Source organism: Sus scrofa, chromosome 14, assembly GCF_000003025.6.
Source record: "Sus scrofa isolate TJ Tabasco breed Duroc chromosome 14, Sscrofa11.1, whole genome shotgun sequence".
Lineage (NCBI taxonomy): Eukaryota > Metazoa > Chordata > Mammalia > Artiodactyla > Suidae > Sus > Sus scrofa.
In genome coordinates this window covers 107,768,040-107,790,537 of record NC_010456.5, presented here as the reverse complement: position 1 = coordinate 107,790,537, position 22,498 = coordinate 107,768,040, and the positions used below count along the sequence as shown (strand labels likewise).

Sequence of the window (22,498 nt, the reverse complement as noted above, 5' to 3'; positions counted from 1 at the left end):
CTTCCTCTTCTGGCTTCAGGGGCTTGGTGCTTACTAGGGTAAAGCACAGCAAGAGTAGTATTGACAGTATAGTCAAATGTCATTTCCCCCAAGGTAATTATTAACCTGTTCCTTGATCCTTTCCAATCCAAAAAATCCCAGTTTAAACACTTTACAGCATTAACTCATTTAATCTTCCAGCAGATGCAAAGGAAGGGACCCTTATCATCTTGATTTCACAAGAGGAAATTGCTCAGAATAAATGAATGAATGAATGAATGAGCTTTCCAACAACAACAACAACAAAAATTGAGGTTCAGAGAAGTTAAGTAACTTGTCCAAAGTCACGCAGCTAGTAATTAGGGGAGCCCAGCCAAATGTGCATATTTTCTGTCAAATCAAGAAAAGCTCTCTGGAGTTCCCGTCGTGGCACAGTGGTTAACGGATCCAACTAGGAACCATGAGGTTGCGGGTTCGATCCCTGGCCTTGCTTAGTGGGTTAATGATCCGGCATTGTCGTGAGCTGTGGTGTAGGTTGCAGATGCGGCTCGGATCCCGCGTTGCTGTGGCTCTGGCGTAGGCCCGTGGCTACGGCTCCGATTCAACAGCTAGCCTGGGAACCTCCATATGCCGCGGGAGCGGCCCAAGAAATAGCAAAAAGACAAAAAAAGAAAAGCTCTGGTGTTAACTGTGCGACTTTGGACAGGCCAGTGCCTCTGACTAGACCTTGGTTTGTCACCTACAGAACAAGAAGAGTAGACTAGAGGGTCTTCAAGGCCCTGCTCAATATTCTTGGACTTCTTACCCTGTGATGTTGTACTTGCTGCCGAAGGTTCTTCTTTCTGCCACCAGAGGGCGCTCTACTCCCAAAGCAGGAGGCCCTGGGGCAGGCCGCGTTTCCATTGAGTCGCCACGCTAACTAATAAAATTCTGGCTAAGAGCAAAAATTTGTGTGCAGTTTCAGAGGAAATTTGTGGAATTCCTAATAGACCTTTCCAAATAAGACAGTTATCTCAAGAAGCCCCATTAGGAGTTCCCATTGTGGCTCAGTGGTTAACGAATCCGACTAGGAGCCACGAGGTTGCAGGTTCGATCCCTGGCCTTGCTCAGTGGTTAGGGAGCCGGCGTTGCCATGACCTGTGGTGTAGGTTGCAGACTCGGCTTGGATCCTGCATTGCTGTGGCTGTGGCGTAGGCCTGCGAAGGCAAGTAGGCCCCAAACATCAGCCCCCAGCGCTTCTCTCCCCTCTCTCCCAGTTCTTGCCACATCCCCGTCCCAATGGTAATATTTACTACATTTTCCCTACATTGATTCACTTTTCTCATTTAATCAGTCTAAAGACATACACTAACGGAATAATCTGGAATATCATACTTGGGAAACCCTGGGGCATTGGAAGGGACTAGGAGAAAACTTAGTGGATTTGGGGATTTGAGGCTTGTGACCATGACCTGCCCGTGATGTGAGACCATGAGGCCTTTCTCAGCATGGGTGGCTGCTGTCCTCTTCCCGTTCCTCCAGCTCACCTTAGCCAGCAGCTCCAAATGTGACGGGTGTGCGGATACCTGAAGCCCCCTGCAGTGTATGGCTGTCTTCAGCCCGAACTGTCTTTTTTTTTTTTGTCTTTTGTCTTTTTTGTTGTTGTTTTGTTGTTGTTGTTGTTGTTGCTATTTCTTGGGCCGCTCCCGCGGCATATGGAGGTTCCCAGGCTAGGGGTTGAATCGGAGTTGCAGCCACCGGCCTACACCAGAGCCACAGCAACGCGGGATCCAAGCCGTGTCTGCAACCTACACCACAGCTCACGGCAACGCCGGATCGTTAACCCACTGAGCAAGCGCAGGGACCGAACCCGCAACCTCATGGTTCCTAGTCGGATTCGTTAACCACTGCGCCACGACGGGAACTCCCCGAACTGTCTTTTTGTTCCAAGATGGGCAGAAAATCTCCAACCATCTGCCACTTTCGGTCCAATAGAATGGCTTTTTTTTTTTTTTTTTTTTTTTTGGGTGCACTGGGGGCATGTGGAATTTCCCAGGCCAGGGATGACCAGTGCCACAGCAGCCACCCGAGCCCCAGCAAGGACAACACAAAGTCCTTAACCACTAGGCCACGAGGGAACACCTACAATGGCTCTTACTGAAAACAAAATCAAGGCGTTCCCATCATGGCTCAGTGGTAACAAACCCAACCAGTATCTGATCCTTGGCCTCGCTCAGTGGGGTAAGAATCCGGCATTGCCAGAGCTGTGGTGGAGGTCAAAGACACAGCTCGGATCCTGCGTTGCTGTGGCTGTGATATAGGCTGGCAGTTGTAGCTCTGATTCAACCCCTAGCCTGGGAACTTCCATATACCATGGGTGCGGCCCTAAAAAGCAAAAAAAGAAAATAAAAATAAAAAATTTCCTAAAACACAGTTAAGGCCAAATGAAATGCATCTCTGGGCTCTATGTGGCCCAGAGGCTGCCAATTTTTGATCTCTGTCATACATCGCAAAAACTTATTCCTCCTTTGACATTTTCAGCATGTATGAAAAAACCTGGGAAGTTCATTTCTAGAAGTTCTTTCTGAAAATGATAGATAGCTCTGGCTCAGCGATCCTCCTGGCATCCTGGAAAACACGACGTACCTTCACAGCTTCTGTGCCAGAACTAGTGTGGCTCCAAGTCCTCCCATTCTTTAAAACAATGGAATCCACTCTGCCACACGACGGAATGAAATCTCGCCATTTGCAACAACGAGGATGGACCTGAAGGGTGTTACACTTAGCGAAATAAGTCAAACAGAGAAAGACAACTGCAACAAGCTAGTGAATATAAAAAAACATGAACAGGAGTTCCCGTCGTGGCGCAGTGGTTAACGAATCCGACTAGGAACCATGAGGTTGCGGGTTCAGTCCCTGCCCTTGCTCAGTGGGTTAACGACCCGGCGTTGCCGTGAGCTGTGGTGTAGGTTGCAGACGCGGCTTGGATCCCGCGTTGCTGTGGCTCTGGCGTAGGCCGGTGGCTACAGCTCCGATTCAACCCCTGGCCTGGGAACCTCCATATGCCGTGGGAGCGGCCCAAGAAATAGCAACAACAACAACAACAAGACAAAAGACAAAAATAAATAAATAAATAAATAAATAAATAAATAAATAAACAGGAACAGACACACACATAACAGAGAACTAGTGCTTCCCAGAGGGGAGAAGGGTGGGAAGGGGCAAGACAGGGGAAAGGGATTAAGAGGTGTAAACTATTAGGTATAAAATAAAAAAGATACAAGGATGTAACATAAATCACAGGGAATATAGCCAATATTTTATAATAACTTTATTTTTTTGGTCTTTTTGCCTTTTCTAGGGCTGCTCCTGTGGCATATGGAGGTTCCTAGGCTAGGGGTACAGTCAGAGCTGTAGCTGCCAGCCTACACCACAGCCACAGCAACATCAGATCTTAACCCACTGAGCAAGATCTTAACCCACTGAGCAAGGTCAGGGATCGAACCCACAACCTCATGGTTCCAAGTTGGATTCGTTAACCACTGAACCATGATGGGAACTCCTATAATAAATTTAAATAGGGTATAATATATAAAGATATCAAATCACTATATTGTATACCTGAACTAATGTAATATTGAAACTAATGTAATAATGTATATTTCTTTTCTTTTTTTGCTTTTTAAGGCCGCAACTGCGACATATGGAGGTTCCCAGGCTAGGGCTTGAATCAGAGTCACAGCTGCCGGCCTACACCACAGCCACAACAACACTGGCACCGAGCCGCGTCTGCGACCTACACCACAGCTCACGGCAATGCCGGATCCTTAACCCACTGAGTGAGGCCAGAGATCGAATCTATAACCTCATGGATCCTAGTTGGGTTCGTTAACCACTGAGCCACAAAGGGAACTCCATCAACTATATTTCAATAAAAGGAAAGAAATCTGCTGGTTTCCTTCCTCCTCTGGGTCAGCAGTCAGGTATACAGACCAGCCTGTCTTTGCTCCTGTGGATTGAGTGCAGTGTGGACCCCAGCCCCTGGGGAAAGGGTGCTGTGTGTCAGGACCCAGCCCGGCTGACACCCGGCACCTTCGGTCTCAGGGACAGTCTGGTGGGGTCCCCTCTCAGCAGGATCTGCATGACTCCCCTGGGTGGCCTCTGATTTCCAAGAGGTAACAAGCAGCGAAGCCACATAACTGCCTCTGAGCAAGGGCTGCGTTTTGTTCATCTCGGAGTCCTCAGGATCAAGTCCATCCCTTGGCACAGACCAGGTAGGGGGCTCCTAAATAGAATCACCATACAATTTATCCTCCAGACCAGAAGCTTTGAAGAGGGAAGGACTTGCTATCACAATTATGCAGGGACAACAGGCATAAGCTGGCACTGTCCCAGGCAAATCAGGATGAACAGTCACCCTCACAATGTGTCTGTTAAATGACTGAGTAAACTCAGCTAAGAGCCCATCCCGAACATTCTGGTTTGGGACACAAGAGCACGGCCATTAGAGTCCGACAGACCCTGACTCAGTTTGTCTGCATATTAACTTGAATTTGAGCAAGGAGCATAATTTCTGGGCCCCAGAGATTTCTCTCGTTTGCAAATCAGACGTCCTACCCTCCTCGGGGGATATTGGGCCCATTAAAAGGAATAATGCCCCTGAAACACTCCACAGAATACCGGGATAGCCAATGCAGTTGTGATGTGATGCTGATGGCACTGGTGGCCCCCTATCTGTCCTGATGGGTAGACTGGGCAATAGAAGGAAACCTCAAGGTCTTTCATCGTCCTAAAACCCAGAGACTGGGGTGAGTTTCCTCTGGAATAAGCCCCGCCTCCCCTCCTTTGCATCTTCTACAAGCTTAGCCTTCAAACCTCAATGCCTCAGCTGTGCAAATGTATCCTCTCCCCCGCTTCCAATGGCACCCCAGATTAATCAGGATTAGAGAGAGTTTCGAGGAAGAAAAAAGAATGGAAGGGAAGAAGCTGGTGTTCATAGGTCAAATTCCTCACCGTGCCTGCATCCAGGCCCTTTGCAACACGTCCCACTGTGACACATCCTTGGAGCCTTAGCGTTGTGACCGGCTGTGGCCATTGAATATTAACAGACATGGAGAGAGTCTTGAAAAGCAGCTGCACACGGGGGTTTTCTTGCCCTCATGCCTCTGCTGTTATGGTGAGCAGGAGAGGCCACGTTAGCCCCCCAGTCCCAGGAGGAAGGGATGGTGGACCTGAGCAGCAAAGCTCAGCCTTGTTCAGCCAAACACCAAACGGATTCAAGACCCTGAGTTGGGGATGGTCTTTTAAGCTGCATTTTTGGCCCTACTCACTGGTACATGCCCCACCTCCAGGTCCAACCCCAGGCCCCCTCCCTGGGCCCCGGGCAGAGTATCAAGCCTCTCCAGGGGGTCCTGGATCTGGGCTTGTCCTCTTCTCTGAGGGGCTGGAAGGGAAGGGCGAGGCCTCCCAGCTCTCCCGCAGGCTGAGGACACAGAAGCAGCTGGGACAGATGGGCTTTCGGGTCCCTTCGAGGCAGAGACTCAACGCCTTCCTAGAGGAAGCAGGAGGTCCAAGTAGAGGGACTGTGTTCCTGAGATACTGGGCCACTGAGATCCAGAGATAGACTCAGAGACGGTGGTTGAGCAAACCGTGCTTCCTGCCAAGTGAGAGCAGTGAGCGTACATCCCAAACGCGGCCTCCTGCTGGGACACAGCTCCAGGTCATGGGGGAGGAGCAGGCTTTGACCTCAGCTGAGGGTCAGGAGTCACCTCCCCCCAGTCCAGAAGCTCCAGGAAGGATGCTCACACTCCCCCCACCTTTGGACTCTCTGATCATCTAATTAAGCCTCTTTCTCCCCTCCAGGCAAACCTCAAACTCGTTATTCTCTCATTTTGTTACATTTCTGTTTAAGAATAGTTTAAAATATTTGAGTGAGAAAAAAAAGACTCTGGCATCTTGTTTTCTCCTGTTTTTATTGGAAATATATGGTATTTCAGCTACACTGTGGGGAAAGTGGGCTTTGATGAGCTTCCCTGGAAACGAGCCACCAATTATAACACCGTTTCTATGGGAAATGCATTGTGACTTCTAAGCAACAGTCCTACAAAAGGCCTATTAGAACACAACCCATTACCAGGTGGTGCCTGCTTATGTTTCCCAAACTATTTATTTCTAGAAGCAATCTGCATATCAGTAAGTCTTAAAGAATCCTAAGCTTTCCCTAGGGCATCTTTCACTATAATATGAAGCATAATTTAACCTGGTTGGAAAAAAAAAAAAACAAAACAGAAAAAAGTCAACAAGTGTCTCTAGGCATTTCTTTCCCACGGCTCGAGGTAATCCAATCCCAGGTGTGCAAAAATTTCTTCTTCACTTTCTGCTTTGAGAAATATCCTCTGAAAGCATAACAAGACATGTACAGTCAGGTATTTTCATCAAACATTTGGGTGCTGACATTACTTATAAAACCGTCTTGTCAGAATGCATTATCGCCAAAACATAATGCTCTGCTTTTGAGGATAAAAAGTCATCTTAATTGACTTCTGTAATTTATATTTTCCCACTTCAAAATACTTAATAAATAATGGGAAAATTATGACAGCCTTAGGTATTCAGCTAAAGTCATTTGGTATTTTTCCTCTGGGCCTACAGTTCTTAACTTCAATTGTTCATTAGAACTACCTGAAAGAGGTTTTTAAAAAAACATTGAAAACCGAGCTATTCCTCAGTCCAAAGAAATCAGATCAGGAAAGGTCTTATCACCCATTTAAAGGATCTGGGAAATTGTCCTGTGCAGCCAGAATTACGTATTACCGCCATGAGGAATGAGGAGCGGGGATCACAGGAAACTGGCATATACAGGGTTCTCCTCCTGGCCTCCCACCCCTGCCCACACCCCCACCAGGCTCCCACTATGTGATCTCTTTTAGACCGAGCGCCTCTTCTGGTCCAGCCCTTCTGGTCTATGACAGTGTGCTGGGCATGTAGGAGGCACTCACTTAGGTTGAACTGTTTATTGTGTGTCAGTGAGTAAGTCTTCCTAGATTGTGGACTGTGAGGCTACCTCTACTCACACACTAGACGACTGAGGGTATCCTGCCAACATTTACGGCCCTCTCTTCTAACAGAAGCTTCTTGATTTTTCCTTGGGAAACCACCCCTCCCGACTCTCAGTCTCTGAGGGTCAGAGAGACTAATCCCACCTCCACAGAGGGGCACACGATCCAGGCTGAGACACGGAAAAGGGTTCGGGAATGAGCATATAACCCAGGCCTGGCCCGTAAGCATCAGCCAGGGATCTTGCCAGAAGTGTTAGGAAAGAGGTTCTTCTCTGTTGGGGTAGCTAAGCTGGAAGGATTGGATTCATGGGAAAGCTTGAGAACTAAAACCAACACTGAGAGATACCTTCATGAGCACCTGGATACAGCCATACCTGAAGTCAATGTTACCCCCGATGCTCCAGTATATAAGCCATATTCTTTTTCTGCCAGTGCCATTTTGTCTTGGGTTGTTGACACTCATCAGACAGCTCTAACTAAATATACCTCATTTAGCCTCATTAAGCTCCTACAGGGTAAAAACCGTTACTTTTGGTTATTTTGTCTCTTCTTTCTTCTCAGAGCTTAGATTAGTGTCCTTGATCACCAAAAGAAGAAGGAATCTTGGCACTGGTGGATTTAGCAGTTGAATATTTGACTCTTCCTAATTCATACAGTAATTTATCATTTTGCTGAGGCAGCATTTGGATCGGGACCACTGCAAGGCTAGCCTGCCAAGTGAGTCTCAGCCAGTGTGTGAGCCAAGCTGACCACTCATCTACATCTCGGGGTAGCTCCGTTACTCTCCTTCTTGCAGCTGATGCTCATTAATGACTACTCAATGCTACTTCCTACTGCATTTGAGAGATACTTGAGTGATATTTGTAACTTGAGGGGATCCTTGGTTTTCTTTGGAATTACTCACTGCAAACACCAAGGATATACCAAACTTAATGAATGTTCACTGCTGGACTAGTTCTGGGGGACCAACTAGCTCATCATGTTTGATCCCAAAGCATCTGAGGTACATTCTAGGCCAGGTGGGGGCTGTGCACCTTTCAGGAACTTTCCAGCTGCCCTCAACTGTGATCTTTGGGAACAGGGCACTCAGGGCCAAGGAAATTGGATCTGGACCCTAACATCAGTTCAGGAAAAGTGCTCTAGGAGCCATCTTTGGGGATGAGGATCAAAGCGGTCCATCTCAGGGAGACAGCTCACCTTGGTCTTGTCATACAAAGCATGGTTATCCAGTATCATTTTCCGCTCATGGGTGGCATAGCGTCGGAGATCTCTCTCAAACTGCTGGATGAGAGATAATGAAAATAAATTACTCACAAGTCTAGAATATCTTCAGTACTATGTGTCTAGAGTTATTTAAATCCCTATAATGAAATATCTATCTCCACTAAACATTCTCCAAGAAATTTTCCCTCCCAGGGCAACAGTTTGCAAAGCTCCAGGCTCACATGCATGCATTAGACTGTAAGCTCCGTGAAAACAGGAATCTGATTTGTTCTGTTCATATGCCTTCCTCCATTGGTGCCTGGCACATAGAGGATGTACAGTAAGTGTTTGTTGAATGAATAAATGAATGTTATGTGGATTGTGTCCGGAATAATATGTGGCCCAGTGTAAATGCTGGATAAATAACAGCTGGTGCTGTTTTTTTGTTTTTTTTTTTTTAATTTTATTTTTATTTTATTTTTTTGTCTTTTGTCTTTTGTTGTTGTTGTTGCTATTTCTTGGGCCGCTCCCGCGGCATATGGAGGTTCCCAGGCTAGGGGTTGAATCGGAGCTGCAGCCACCGGCCTACGCCAGAGCCACAGCAACGCGGGATCCGAGCCGCGTCTGCAACCTACACCGCAGCTCACGGCAACGCCGGGTCGTTAACCCGCTGAGCAAGGGCAGGGACCGAACCCGCAACCTCATGGTTCCTAGTCGGATTCGTTAACCACTGCGCCACGACGGGAACTCCTGGTGCTGTTTTTTATTTAGAAAATCACTATTGTAAAAGAGGAAGAAGAGACTGGAGACCCAGATTCCAGTCTGGATTTTGTCCCTATCTGGCTGTGCATCTCTTGGCAAGTCGCCCTGCCTCCCTGAATCTTGGTTAGCCAAACAGGAGGGTGCAGGAAGTGTGTGAGAAAGATCCCCTCTGGCTGTAACATTCTCTCATAGGTGATTCTATAAAACTGATGCTCTGAGCTACCTGCCTCAGAGTAGCATCAGCCATGATTGGTGTGAGCTCTGAGGCCCCAGGGAGCAAAACTTGAAGTCTTACAAGAAAATCTTGGGAAAGGAGGACAATGAATGAAGTTGTCCTTGGGGAGAGAAGCACAGATCTAGAAATGTCCTTTTCACATGGGATTAGGGAGCAAGCATGGAATCATTGCACCCTCTAGTGGTGAGTCTAGGGAAGCTGGGGGACACTGGGAATTGTCCTTCCTGACCTGGGTGCCTAAGACAGACTTTCCAACCAGAAGCCTTTTATAAGGTGGTGGAGGGGCAGATAAGGCTGCAGAAGAATCAGAGTGAGCAGATTTTGGGTGCAGCAGCTGCTGGTCCATAAAAGAATGGGAGTGTGGCTTAGCATACAGCCTCCTCCAGAGCCCTGGGCCATTTGCCTCCTGCCAAGCCCCACCCCACCCCCACCCCCAGCACCTAGAGCAATGACTGCTCACTCTGGGTGTGGGGAAGGCTGCAGAGGGTGAGGTAATGGGCACAGTGAGAGCCTGCCCTTGGCTCTCCAGTTTCGTGTGGTGAGAGATCTACTCCTGAATTATAATGTCTTCCATTTGAAGGGTAATAATAATAATAACCAGTTTTTATTGAGCACCTACTATGTGCCAGGTACATTCTGGGTGTTTGGTATAGAACAGTGACCAAAACAATGATGTCTGCCCTGGTGGGGCTTGGAGTCAAGCAGGAGACACAGGTAAGACAGAGTAACAGAATAAGTAAATTTTTTTTTTTTTTTTTTTTGCCTTTTCTAGGGCTGCTCCCATGGCATATGGAGGTTCCCAGGCTAGGGATCTAATCGGAGCTGTAGCCACCAGCCTACACCAGAGCCACAGCAACATGGGATCCGAGCCACATCTGCAACCTATACCACTGCTCACAGCAACGCCAAATCATTAACCCACTGAGCAAGGCCAGGGATCGAACCCGCAACCTCATGGTTCCTAGTAGAATTCGTTAACCACTGCGCCATGACAGGAACTCCAGAATAAGTAAGTTTTATGATGTGTTCAAAGATAATGCTGTGTACAGAGCAAGTCTTGCGAGGAAAGTAAGATTTGAGCAAGGAATTGCTGGAGATGATGGGGGTGACCTTGGCCCCTTTAGGGAGAGAGCAGTAGGAGAGGAGTTCACAGAGATGAGGGGGTGGGAAGGTCATGCGGGGCCCCGTGGTCACTGGAAACCTTTACTCTGACTTGACTGGGGAGCCCCTGCCTGGTTTGGAGCAGGGGAGTGGGCTGATCTGACTTATGACAGGATCACTCAGCTGTAGAGAGCAAGGACAGAAGCAGAGCGACCAGAGAGAATGGCCAAGGCCATAATCTAGGCAACCACATTCTAGTTAACATGTGCGGGGAGCTTACCCTATGCCAGGCACCGGGCTGGTTTCTTGCCGTATATTAAGTTCTGATTTGCTCTATTACCACTAGTATGCTAGTACGTAACAGCTTCTCAAAGAATCTACCATCACCTCTAAAAGAATAGCATGAAGTACACAATTAGCCTCAAAATTGTGTGAAGATGAAAGCATTGTCTCATTTAATCCTCATTATAATCCTATGAGGTTAGCCCCATTTTTCAGAGGAGAGAAAGAAGCCCAGAGAGCTTAAGTAATTTACCCAAGGCCACACAGCCAAGGATAGAGCAAGAGCCCAGACTGCTGAATCCCAAAGCTCAGGATCTTCACCCTGAACAGTTCTGCCTTCTGCTTTACAACCACTTTAGTTTCTCTCAATAACCCAGTGAGATAGGCAGGGCAAGGATGTTGTCTTGTTTCGGATGTAGAAAGCTGAATATTGAGCAGGGGCAGTGGTACCACAGTCTGGCTGTATCATCGATTATAAAAGATTTCAGGAGTTCCCATCGTGGCACAGTGGAAGCGAATCTGACTAGGAACCATGAGGTTGTGGCTTTGATCCCTGGCCTCGCTCAGTGGGTTAAGGATCTGGCGTTGCCTTGAGCTGTGGTGTAGGTTGCAGATGTGGCTTGGATCCCCTGCTGCTGTGGCTCTGGCATAGGCCAGCAGCTACAGCTCTGATTGGACCCCTAGCCTGGGAATCTCCATATGCCACGGGTGTGGCCCTAAAAAGACAAAAAGACAAAAAAAAAAAAAAAAAAAAAAAGATTTCAGAGGTGGGCCGAAGCTGCTGCATACCGTTGTGCAAGCTGTGCACTGCAAAACTCTAGAGGGCGCCATTCATGTGTATAGTCTTTGTAGTTACTCATGTGTTTATTACGACACTTTTCTGGAAAGCGGCAATAAGGTACCTTAAAAAAAAAGATGCTTTTTAAAGCTGGTGAAAATCAGCCATTTGGGCTAGGAAAGATGCTGGGTCAGCCTAGGCACTGGCCACCCTCATCCATGTGTTTCCAGGGGAGAGAGGGTGTCTGCTCTCATCATCTGACACCAACATGGGCAAAAGTCTTGAAGAAATCTCAGCCAATAAAGCATGCTGACAAACAGCATATCTATTTTGAAGAGACATGACTCAGAAGAAAACAGAAGCTTCTTCTTCTTCTTCTTTTTTTTAACTAATGAACTAACTCCATATCCAGTCCAGAAATTTCACCATACCTGGCTCTCAATTTAATGTGTCCCTGTGAATGCATCCTGCTCAGGAAATCTTTAGGGCACAAAAAAGTCCTACGGAAACTTTGTCAGCTTAGTAGATGAGACAACCTGGGAAGTTAACAACCCCAAGCTGAGGTGAGATTAATAGATAACTTGAATTGTCTTGAGAACATTTCCCACATCCTGAAATCTTTGGGTAAAAAGGTGAAGTTGAATTTCTCATCAACAAAATTGTAGACCAGACCTAATCCTCACCACCACTAACACGTATCCACCTGGAAACAAAACACATCACATTCGGTGGTCGCATAAGAGGAGGCGTAAAGATATTAACACAAGAAGCTACCGACTGCTGAGCCCTGACCACATTTAAACACAGGCATCTCGTTTAACCAGATGCAACCTTAGGCGGTAGGTGTCACTATTGTCCACGATACAGATGGGGCAACTAGGGCTTGAAGAGGTTATAATTTGTGTAAAGTCCCCCAGCTAAAAAGTGGCAGAACTTAGTGCTCTGTTGGTGCCCTGCAGAACGAGTGGAAGTAATTTCTGAGAAATCTGAGAAAAGAGGATGAAATGTGCTAAAAAGATGCTCGTCTTAAAAGCAAAGTGGACAAAGAGAAGCCCTTTCTGGCAGTGATTCCTGCCTGGCACGACCTTGTATAACCCTGGACTTCTTTTTGGAACTCTCCATTTCTCAAGAGACTCTGTTCCCGAAGGTGTATGTCTGTCAAACAAACTGCATTTGTGATGTATTGTTTCATCAGCTTTTCCAAGTTCTATGAATGAAAGATGCCAACCAGCATTTCTGATTAAGGGAAGAAAGCCTAGTGGTGATGCCCGGTGCTGACGTATTCCAGCCCAAAGCAAACACATCTGACATTTAACTCAAGGGTGGGGACAATTCATTTCTGTTTTGTCATTTATTCTATAAAACCCTCTAAGGACTCATGTTACTCAGCAACAGCCAGCTACTTGGGAGAACAGTGTGGGGTGGTAGCTGGGAGGGTGGCACACAAGCTAACGGGACAAATCATGGTGCCACATCTGTGAATATCCCACGATGGGAGCTGGAAGCTGCCACTCGGCCACCACTAGCCCTGGGCCTGGCAGGGTGCTGGGGGGGCTTTGCCAACTTTGTCTCGGTGGATTCCTGCAGCCCAGGGAAGTAGTGAAGTCTTCGCCCCGGCTGTCATGGTGGGAAAACTACGTCTTAAAAAACATAAGGAATTTGACCAAGATCACCCAGCTGGTTAGGAGGCAGAGCAGGGTCTTGTGAGCTGGTCGGGGGTGAGTCAAGTCTGTCCTCTTACATACCAGTCTGTTTTCTCTGCTTTGGTGGTTTTTGCACTCATCCTGCATCCAAATCACCTACGGGGCCCTTTCAAAGGGCACAAGTTGAGGGGTTCCACCCCCAGAGTTTCTGATTCAGTAGGTCTGGGGTGGGGTGGAGAGTTTCTATGTCTAGCCTGTGCCCAGGTAAGGCTGATGCTGCTGGTTATGAGAATAACTGTTCAAAATGCATCTGTCTCACTTGACCACGTGCAGGTGAAATGCACCTGCACACTTCCTCCTCTTCTGTCCACCCCTCCCCTCTCCCCTACCTGGCCCTCCCCCTTCCCCATTCACCCCTCCCCTTCCCTATCCTCTCCTCCCTTCTGCTGTGATTGTCTCTCCCCTGGGCCCAGGTAGACCCAGCCTACTTCTTCGGGAAAGCTAAGGCCACCCTATGGATCCAGGTGGCACTTACCCGGGAACCGGTCCAGCCTAGCAGGGCAAAGGCACGGAGCTCATAAGGGCACATGACCAGGTCTACACGGATGGCTTTCCAGGTCTTCCCCTCCTGTTGGCTGGACATCCCACTGTCCACTCTCTGATGGTGCAATTTTAAAATCAGAAAGCATTTTTGAAAATGATCGAGAGCATCCACATTCCTGCTTGGCAACTTGGACTTTTCAAGTGTTGACTCCACCAGGTCACAGTATAACAGTAATCCCTGAAAATAAGCAGAAAGATGTTGGGAAGCGTCCCCCATGGACAGGGTGGGAGATTTTATACTGGGCTCTTTGTGAATGCTCTTATAGGAAGCTTTGCAGATTTGAGCAGAACATAGATGCTTTGGCCTTGTTTTGTGAGCCCCCTTAGCAACACTAGAAGAGGACGCCAAGGAGGGGGTGTGTTAATTCCTCGCTCTCTGCAGCAGAGGAATTTAGCGATTAGAGAGGCAGAGCCAGGGCTACTTCCTGCCAAAGCGGCCAGAGAATTCACTCCTCCAAGTGTCTGATCGCAGACCAGTGCTCAGAAACTTGCTTCACCTCCTTGAGTACAAACCAACCTTGAACAAAAAGCCATACTGTTTCTAGGCAGTTGCTCTGACTTAGCGTCCCTCTGTGCTACGGTGATGACCAGGTTTCCTTGGCCCAAAGGGTTGTGGCTGGAGGCTCAGCCCCACTTTTGGGCAGGGTGACTCACTCTTTCTAGGGAGCACTTTGAGGCTGGTACCCTGCCTGCCTTGGAGACTGGGACAAAGTCAGTGGCACATCACTTAACATTGCCTCATTAGGAAGTTACACCCAGTGATCTGCAAGCCTCCCACTTATCCGCTAGGGGGGCTTCCTTGCAGTACAGGGCAGACGTGGGGTAGGGAGATGCTTTCAGGCAGAGTTCAACACACAATTGTGCAGGAGAGATCATGACAGGAGTTCCTGTCGTGGCTCAGTGGTTAACGAATCCCACTAGGAACCATGAGGTTGCAGGTTCGAACCCTGGCCTTGCTCAGTGGGTTAAGGATCTGGTGTTGCCATGAGCTGTGGTGTAGGTCACAGACGGGGCTCAGATCTGGCATTGCTGTGGCTGTGGTGTACGCCGGAAGCTGCAGCTCCGATTGGACACCTAGCCTGGGAACCTCCATATGCTGTGGGTGAGGCCCTAGGAAAAGATAAAAGACCAAAAAAAAAAAAAAAAAAAAAAAAGAGAGAGATCATGACAGCAGCCTCTGCTTAACAGGCATTTATCAGGTGCTGCACCATGTACTTTATCTAATTCTCTCGGTTAATTCCCCCATTAACAACACGAGAGAGGCTTGCTATCCCTGTTTTACAGATGTGGAAAGAGAAGCTTGGAAAGATCAAGGAAAGAGTTCCAGGTCATACAGCTAGCACATGGCAGGGTTGTGCTTTTAAAATTCCAAATCTAAGGAGTTCCCGTTGTGGCTCAGTGGATTAAGAACCTGACTAGTATCCATGAGGATGCGGGTTCCATCCCTGGCCTCACTTAGTGGGTGGGGAATCCGGCATTGCCATGAGCTGTGGTGTAGGTTGAAGACTGCTCAGATCCCGAGTGGCTGTGGTTGTGGTGTAAGCTGGCAGCTGTAGCTCCGATTCGACTCCTAGCCTGGGAACTTCCATATGCCACAGGAACGGCCCTAAAAAAAAAGACAAAAAATTTTTTAAAAGTTCCAAATCTAAAACCCATGTGCTTAAGGTCCATCTCCACCTGTGCCTGCCTGTCTCTGCTTGGGGACCAGAAGTATGGCCATCTTGCAACTGAACAAAGACCAGTGCAAAGGAGGGCCCTTGGCCCCATCTCCCAACCCCATCCCATCTTGGGCAGGGACAATCTCAGAGCATGGGAAGGGTGATGCCTATAAACCACCCTTGCCAGAGCCCCTGGGTTGGGGGCCAGGCAGTCCCTTCTCCCCCAGGCTGTGGCTGGCAGGGTCCATCAGTGAGCTGTCTGTCCAAGAGGATCCTTTGGCTTTCCTGCTTGAGTAGAGCAGTGGGGCCAGCCGAGGTACAACTGACTCTTCCTTGTCTGGCCTTCCCTTGGCTCAGCCTATGATGTTCACTGTCAGAGCTCCTGGCCAGCTCCTAAGAGAGACAGAGAGGGCCTCCTAGGTGAATTTGGATCTGGTTTCAGAGTTGGGTCTTCATTTCCAGTGCCTCTGGCACCAGGGGATGTGTGTTTCTTATTCTCACTGTGTCTGAGGTCTTCTCTCTCTGGTATATTAGGGAGTTTTGTCCACACCTAGAAGATGCTAGATCATGCAGGAAAAATGGAGCCGTGCCAGAAAAACACAGACTCCTCAACGCACTCAGACCTACTGGTCCCCAGGGAAGGGCCCTCTGGTCTCCTTGGGAAGTGGAGCTCTCACTGGAGCTGGGCAGGAGTCAGGGCCCTGCCGGTGGCTCTGGCCATAAGGTCATCCTTGAGCTTCCTCCCCTGGGCATAGGCAGCCTGTGGCAAGCTTGATCTCAGTGGGTGGGGGCCCTGGGTCAGGACCTCTGCTGGGCCCAGCTTGCCCTCATTCATTTTCTTCTTCCCATTTCAGGCGTTTATTGACCAGCACAGAGTTCAAGGCAGCGGTGACCTCTCTTAGACTGATTTTATCCCAGTCTAAGCCCCTCCCCTAAGCTTGCAGTGCCCCAGCTCACACCTCCCAGGTCTTCTCAGCTCACGCTCTTCATTTTGTTTAGGGCTCTGATGCCTCTACGTGTCCAACACAGAGACATAGCTGCCCTCGGCCCCTTCAGTAACAGGACGAATGTACACACACAAGCTCATAGCAGGTACTCTAGGCCCAAGGCTGTAAGTGTCACTGCAGGCCACTGGCATTGTGTAAGCTGTTGCCAATAGTTGAGAATCAATTAGACAGTCATTACACAATTACAAGGTAGAGTGTGCCAAATTCAACTTCATTTAATGTAATGTTTAATACAATATATTAATTAATATAATTCTCGAGCATCCAAACGTCTACTTAGGGTTTTTCTTCTTACCTCTCTTTCCCACAAGTTTACCACCTTAGGCAAAAGCTGCTGCTCTTCATCATCTGTTGATCCTGGGCTGGTAATTAAAAAATCTACGTCATGCCCCATCTTCTTACCCCTGATTTAAAAAAAAAAAGCATAAAATGGAGAGACATTAGATTTATAGCTCTTAATTTTAGTTGAAAAGCCACCTGCTTCTCTATGGCCCATGCTTAAGGTTTGTAACACAAAGTGCTCATGACATATTTTTAAAATAAAATTAATTAATTAGCACTGTTTCCATACTCTGCTCCTTAAAAAATAAATTTATGACACAGAAGAAAATTTGTAATCATATACAGTATGCATATTTTCATGTATACGTGGGTAAAAACGGCATATTATTTCTTCTCCACACCCACACATGCACACACGCCCACACACAGAGACAAGCATGGCCACAAGAAAACCAAGAAATCTATATATGTAATGCAGAGAGGGCTCTTGGAATTATGACATAGATTAAGGGCCTTTTCTTAGATTCAATCTTCCCTTCCACTTTCTCCATCACCTCCCCAAACCAGCAGGCACCACATAAGAGGGCCACAGGGAGAGTTGGAAGAGAGGCTGTGGGAGGAGAGGAGTCGCTTTCTGAAATGGAGGCTTCGCTATCCATTTGCAGGCATCTCTGTGATCATTCATTCATTCATTTGTGGACTCAGCCAGTCTCTCAGAAGTGCCTACTTTGTGCCAGGCACCACACACTGGCTCTCCCTGAGCATTAAGCCTAAGAACTCAGTGGGGAAAACATGCAAACACACAATACACATGACTTGGCAGTTTCCAGTGGGCACTGAGGAGGGGTGCCTCACCCAGCATGGGGAGGAGGGCATCAAGGAAGGCTTTCTGGAAGAGGTGGCATCTGAATGGAACCTTAAAGGATAAGGAGAAATGAGCCAGGTGACAAGTTGAGGAAAGCCAGTCCAAGCAGAAAGGCTGGACTGAGCAGTCACAGAGGCAAGAAAGAGCTCATGTGTGTGCAGGGAGTAACAAGCCACTTGGGGCTGCTGGAGTGACCCACAAGGTACAGGAGATGAGGCTGCAGTGGGAGGCTGGTGCCAGACCACCAAAGGTCCTTTGGGCCAAAACCTCTGAACATGGGCGGGGGGCACTGCAGGTGTCAGAGCAGCGGAGGCTGAAGCAGCCTTCCTCACTATTTACCTCCGAAATCCTCCCGTCATGGTGACGAAAGCATCGGGCAGAAATGCCTGGACCGCCTCTTTAACCAGCACGCCAACTGCCTCTGCTTCGGCCCTGGTCACACAGCTGACAAGGTCTTCGTAATAGAGGAATCCTGAGAGGCCATCGGACAGGTCAGTGGAGAAAGGGACACGCCTTGTGTGAAATAACCAGCCCTCAGTGGGAGGGGATCAGCCCTCACATGGAGCTAACATAAGCACAGATGTCCACACCAAACTGTTCCAGAGACTCAGTAATCTGAGTCCTCTTGGTGGTGAGGTTTTTTTTTTGTTTTTTTTTTTTCTTTTTAGGGTCGCACCTGAGGTATATAGAAATTCCCAGGCTAGGGGTCGAATCAGAGCTGTAGCCACTGGCCTACGCCACAGCCACAGCAATGCCAGATCCGAGCCGGGTCTGCAACGTCCAGCACAGCTCATGGCAATGCTGGATCCTTTAACCCACTGAGCAAGGCCAGGGATGGAACCCTCATCCTCATGGATGCTAGTCGGGTTCATTACTGCTGAGCCACGAGGGGAACTCCCACTGGTGGTGGATTTTTCATGTTAACGATGGCACTTTGCTTTCTGACTGAGAGGCTTACCATTTCCTGATGAAATTTGATTTCCTAGAACCAGGCTCTTCACCTCTGCCTTCCTACTGAAGAATCAGCCCTCTTGATTAATAAGCTGAGCTCTATTATTTTAAAAAGACCAGTGCATAAAGATTTGGGATGGGACGGGTTTCGGGTTGGAGAGAGATGAATTAAAGAGTTAAAGTCAAGAATAGGAAGAGGGTAGACTTGCCCTTGAGGCGAGTTAGAAAATGTCTCTGGTGGTCCAGCTTATTGCTTCTTTGTCTGATCAATAGGAATTAAACAAAAGGTCAGAGCTGTGCTGATGATGCAGAGTGGTTCTAACGACTTGGTTAGTCCCACAGCCCCATAGAGGGAGGTGCAGAGTAGAGGTATAAAGAGGATGGGAGTTTTATCTCCAAGAATTGGGGTGAAGCACGGGAGGGGAGGGGCACAAGGTACAAGAGAGATTCATAGAGCCCAAAGGGCAGCTAGTTATCCTTCAATACAGGGCACTGCCCTCTTTCCTTGGATACCCAAGAGCCAGTCCTTCACACTCTGCCTGAATCTGGGCAGAGTAATGGGAGGCTCTGAAACCTCCAGAGGATGCCCATTTCCTAATTGTCAGGTCTTTGGGGGCAGTCCTTTCTCTCTTTTTTTCCCCAGCTTTATTGAGGTATAACTGACAAAAATCGTGCAAATTTAAGGTGTACAACATGAGGTTGTTGCATTTTTTTTTTTTTTTTTGGCTTTTTGCCTTTTCTAGGGCCATTCCTGCGACATATGGAGGTTCCCTGGCTAGGGGTCTAATCAGAGCTGTAGCCGCCGGCCTACGCCAGAGCCACAGCAACGCTGGATCTGAACCACCTCTGTGACCTACACAGTCATGGCAATGCCAGATCCTTAGCCCACTGAGTGAGGCCAGGGATCAAACCTGAAACCTCATGGTTCCTAGTCAAGTTCATTAACCACTGAGCCACGACTCCACAAGACGTGAGGTTTTGACACATGTATACATTGTGAAGTGTTACCACAATCGGGCTAATTAGCATACAATGGAATGAAGGTAATCTTGTCATTTGCAACAACATGAATGAACTAGAGGGCTTGAGGCTAAGTGAAATATATCAGACACCGAATGACAAGCATTGCTTGATGTCACTTACGTGTGGAATCTAAAAAACCAACTCTTAGATGCAGAAAGTAGAATAGATTTTAACTGACTTGTTCAAGATCACACAGCTGGAGAGTGTCAGAACCAGGATTTGGATCCAGGTCTGCCCAATTCCAAAAGCTTGGGCTTTTAGCTATATCATGAATAGAGGCCAAACAAGTGTCCAGTTAACCAAGACTGGAGTTGAAGTGTGAAGAACGGCTGCCAGATCCCTACCACAGCCTGACTAGCCCCCGGCCACAACGTGAGATTTTTAAGGAGAGACAAGTCACCTGCTTTCTGCATTCTTGTGAATTTCAGGGTTTTGTCCGACCTTATTTTACTCAGACTTCTGAACCCCATCCTGAACCATCTCTCAGATGTCTTCAATCCCACTCCAAATACAGAAGTAAAGAGCTGAAACAAAGGCAAAGGCAGGCCTTTAGTTTCTAAAACAATCACTATGACAATGAAGTGATACTTTTCAAGGTTAAGTGATTTTTTAAAGTGTGAACAAACCTCTGACCTAGTTTTTTCTGAAAACGACAAGCAGGTGGGTAATGGTAATTCTTCAGAGGTGCTTCTATTTCAGGAGGGTCTTTCCTGATATATGTATTACTAAACAAAGCAGAAACAAGGAGGCAGCTCTGGTACTGCCAAGGTTTTGGTATAACCACTAGGATTGCCTACACTGTCAGTGTGTGACAAGAATCTGAATCCAACATTCCCCTTCGCCAAGAGTTGCTCACACACACTCATGCATATTCATCCTCACAATTTAAAGAAGGATGCACAAATTTAGGTTGCATACATTTTCCATCATCACACAACTGGTACGTGGTAGAGCCCAGCCTCATCCCAGCCTGTCCGTACTCTGAGCCTGGGCTCCCGCCCTCCACCAGTGTTTAGGCCTGACCATCACTTTAATTAATTAATTAATTTGTTTTTGCTTTTCAGGGCTGACCCTCGGCATATGGAAGTTCTTCTCAGGCTAGGGGTTCAATTGGAGCTTTGGATGCTGGCCACAGCCACAGCCACAGCCACAGCAATGTGGGAATCCAAGCCACGTCTGTGACCTACATCACAGCTCATGGCAATGCTGGATCCTTAACCCACTGAGCCAGGCCAGGGATGGAACCCGCATCCTCATGGATACTAGTCGGATTCTGTTTCCGCTGTGTGCCACAACAGGAACTCCCCTGAGCATCCCTTCTGAACTGGAGGGACTGGTGAAAGTTTCTGCTGCCTGCAACTCGGAGGTAGGTAGGAAACACTGGAAGGTAACAAGTGCTGCTTCAAAGTAGATAAGGATGCAGTGAGGAGCTCTCCAGCACAGGTTTATTCTTTAAGGGCAGATTTGTTTTGTCTCACAGTGCTAGTGTTTCTAATAGGGATGGAGTAGACACAGGTAGTTGTAGAAGTCCCAATAAAGGATCATAGAGAGGGAAACCTAGGGGGCTTTGGGAGATCACTGTAAGCTAATAAATTGCTCAAAAAAGCCGTCAGCACAAGGCAGGCTTGCTTGATTAGTGGAGGAGTGAAAATTGCCTCAGGTCAGATTCAGACCCAGGGCAAGAGTTTGAGGACCACCCTTCTGCTGATGTGAATACACACCTTACAGGATACTAAGGAGGAGCCACTACTCCCAGAAAGGGAGAGGTGGGCTTTTCCAACCCCCACTCTCCTTGGAGGATAAAACTGTAGCCCACGGGGACCTCAGGGCAGAGCTTCCTTGCCTGCCCGCTTGCATCTTTCACAAGCGTCCTATCCCAAGAAATCTATTTCTTGCCTATCACTTCATCTCTCGCTGAATTCCTTCTGCACAGAGGTATAAAGAACCTGAACCTCAGTAAGTCCAGACATCAGGCGAGTGCTAATTTTACAACGTGCGCTCAAGTCCCAAACTGGGTTTAGCCCAGGTTTGAGTCCCGGCACCTGGGTTCAAGTCCCAGTCTGTGTTCTGGCTAGGTTCAGGCCATTAATACTCTCATTTCATTTCCATGATCTTTGTACCCAGGAGTGACAGACTCCTGGGAGGTAAGGTCACTTGCATCTCACCGTAGCCTGGCAGTAAGCTCAAGCACCCACATTTATTTAGGCATCTGCTCCCTAGACCACCCCTATGGACTGCATTGTGTCCCCCGCCCCTGGGTCCCAAATTTATATGTTGAAATACTGACCTCCAATATGATGGTATCTGGAGGCGGAGCTTTGGGGAGATAATTAGGTTTAGGTGAGGTCATGAGGGTGGGGTCCTCATGATGGGATTAGGGCCTTTATAAGAAGAGACACCAGAGAGTTTGTCGCTCTTTCTCTGTCACGTGAGGGCACACTGTCTCTGCAAACCAGGAAGAGAGCCCTAACCAGAGCCCAACCATGCTGGCACCCTGATCTCAGACATCCAGCCTCATAATGGTGAGAAAATAAATATCTGTTAAGTCACTCAGTCTGTGGCGTTTTGTTATGGCATCCCACACAGAAGAATACAAGTACTTAGAATAAGTAATAGGATTATCTGAAAAACCCGTTCTTGATAAATACACATAAAATCACTTACTTTGAAGGACTGATAACGTTCATCATTTAACACAGCTTTAACTTCAGAACTTTCTCCATCTTCAATAATTTCCTGCATGTACAGTTGAGAAAGATTTTAAATTAGTGATGTGACATAATCATAGTCTGAGATGTTCAGTCCCCAGATCTATCAGCTTGAGTTGTTATTAAATACACCAGGTATTTCCTTGGCTGATCCAGAGAAAAGAAGACATTTCCTGCTTGAAAATCCCAGGTCATTATATTTCCAAGCACCCCTTTACAATCCTCAGGGAGGAAGGTACAGAACGATTAGGGTCAAAATCTACAGAACACCAAACTAAAATATTCCCTGACAAAAGTATGTCTCTAAGCATTCGTGATAATTTTCTTTTCAATGGATATAAACTAGCTCAAGCAAGAGGACCATTCATCCGAGCAGATTCA

At 47.6% G+C, this 22,498-nt stretch overlaps 1 protein-coding gene across 2 annotated transcripts in view; it reads right to left on the bottom strand.

Annotated features, from left to right (window-relative positions):
• DNTT (DNA nucleotidylexotransferase) overlaps positions 5,912–22,498 on the bottom strand; it is a 33,831-nt gene continuing 17,244 nt past the window's right edge. The window contains exons 5-11 of one of the 2 annotated variants that reach the window (XM_005671364.3): positions 22,074–22,145; positions 19,810–19,933; positions 17,775–17,907; positions 16,584–16,692; positions 13,556–13,801; positions 8,214–8,294; positions 5,912–6,353 (exon numbers count right to left, since the gene is read on the bottom strand). In XM_005671364.3, coding sequence (XP_005671421.1) covers positions 6,267–6,353; positions 8,214–8,294; positions 13,556–13,801; positions 16,584–16,692; positions 17,775–17,907; positions 19,810–19,933; positions 22,074–22,145 — 852 coding nt within the window. In that variant the 3' untranslated portion in view covers positions 5,912–6,266. Of the gene's footprint in view, positions 6,354–8,213; positions 8,298–13,555; positions 13,802–16,583; positions 16,693–17,774; positions 17,908–19,809; positions 19,934–22,073; positions 22,146–22,498 lie in introns of both variants that reach the window. The other variant, XM_003133156.3, reaches the window with a different exon arrangement.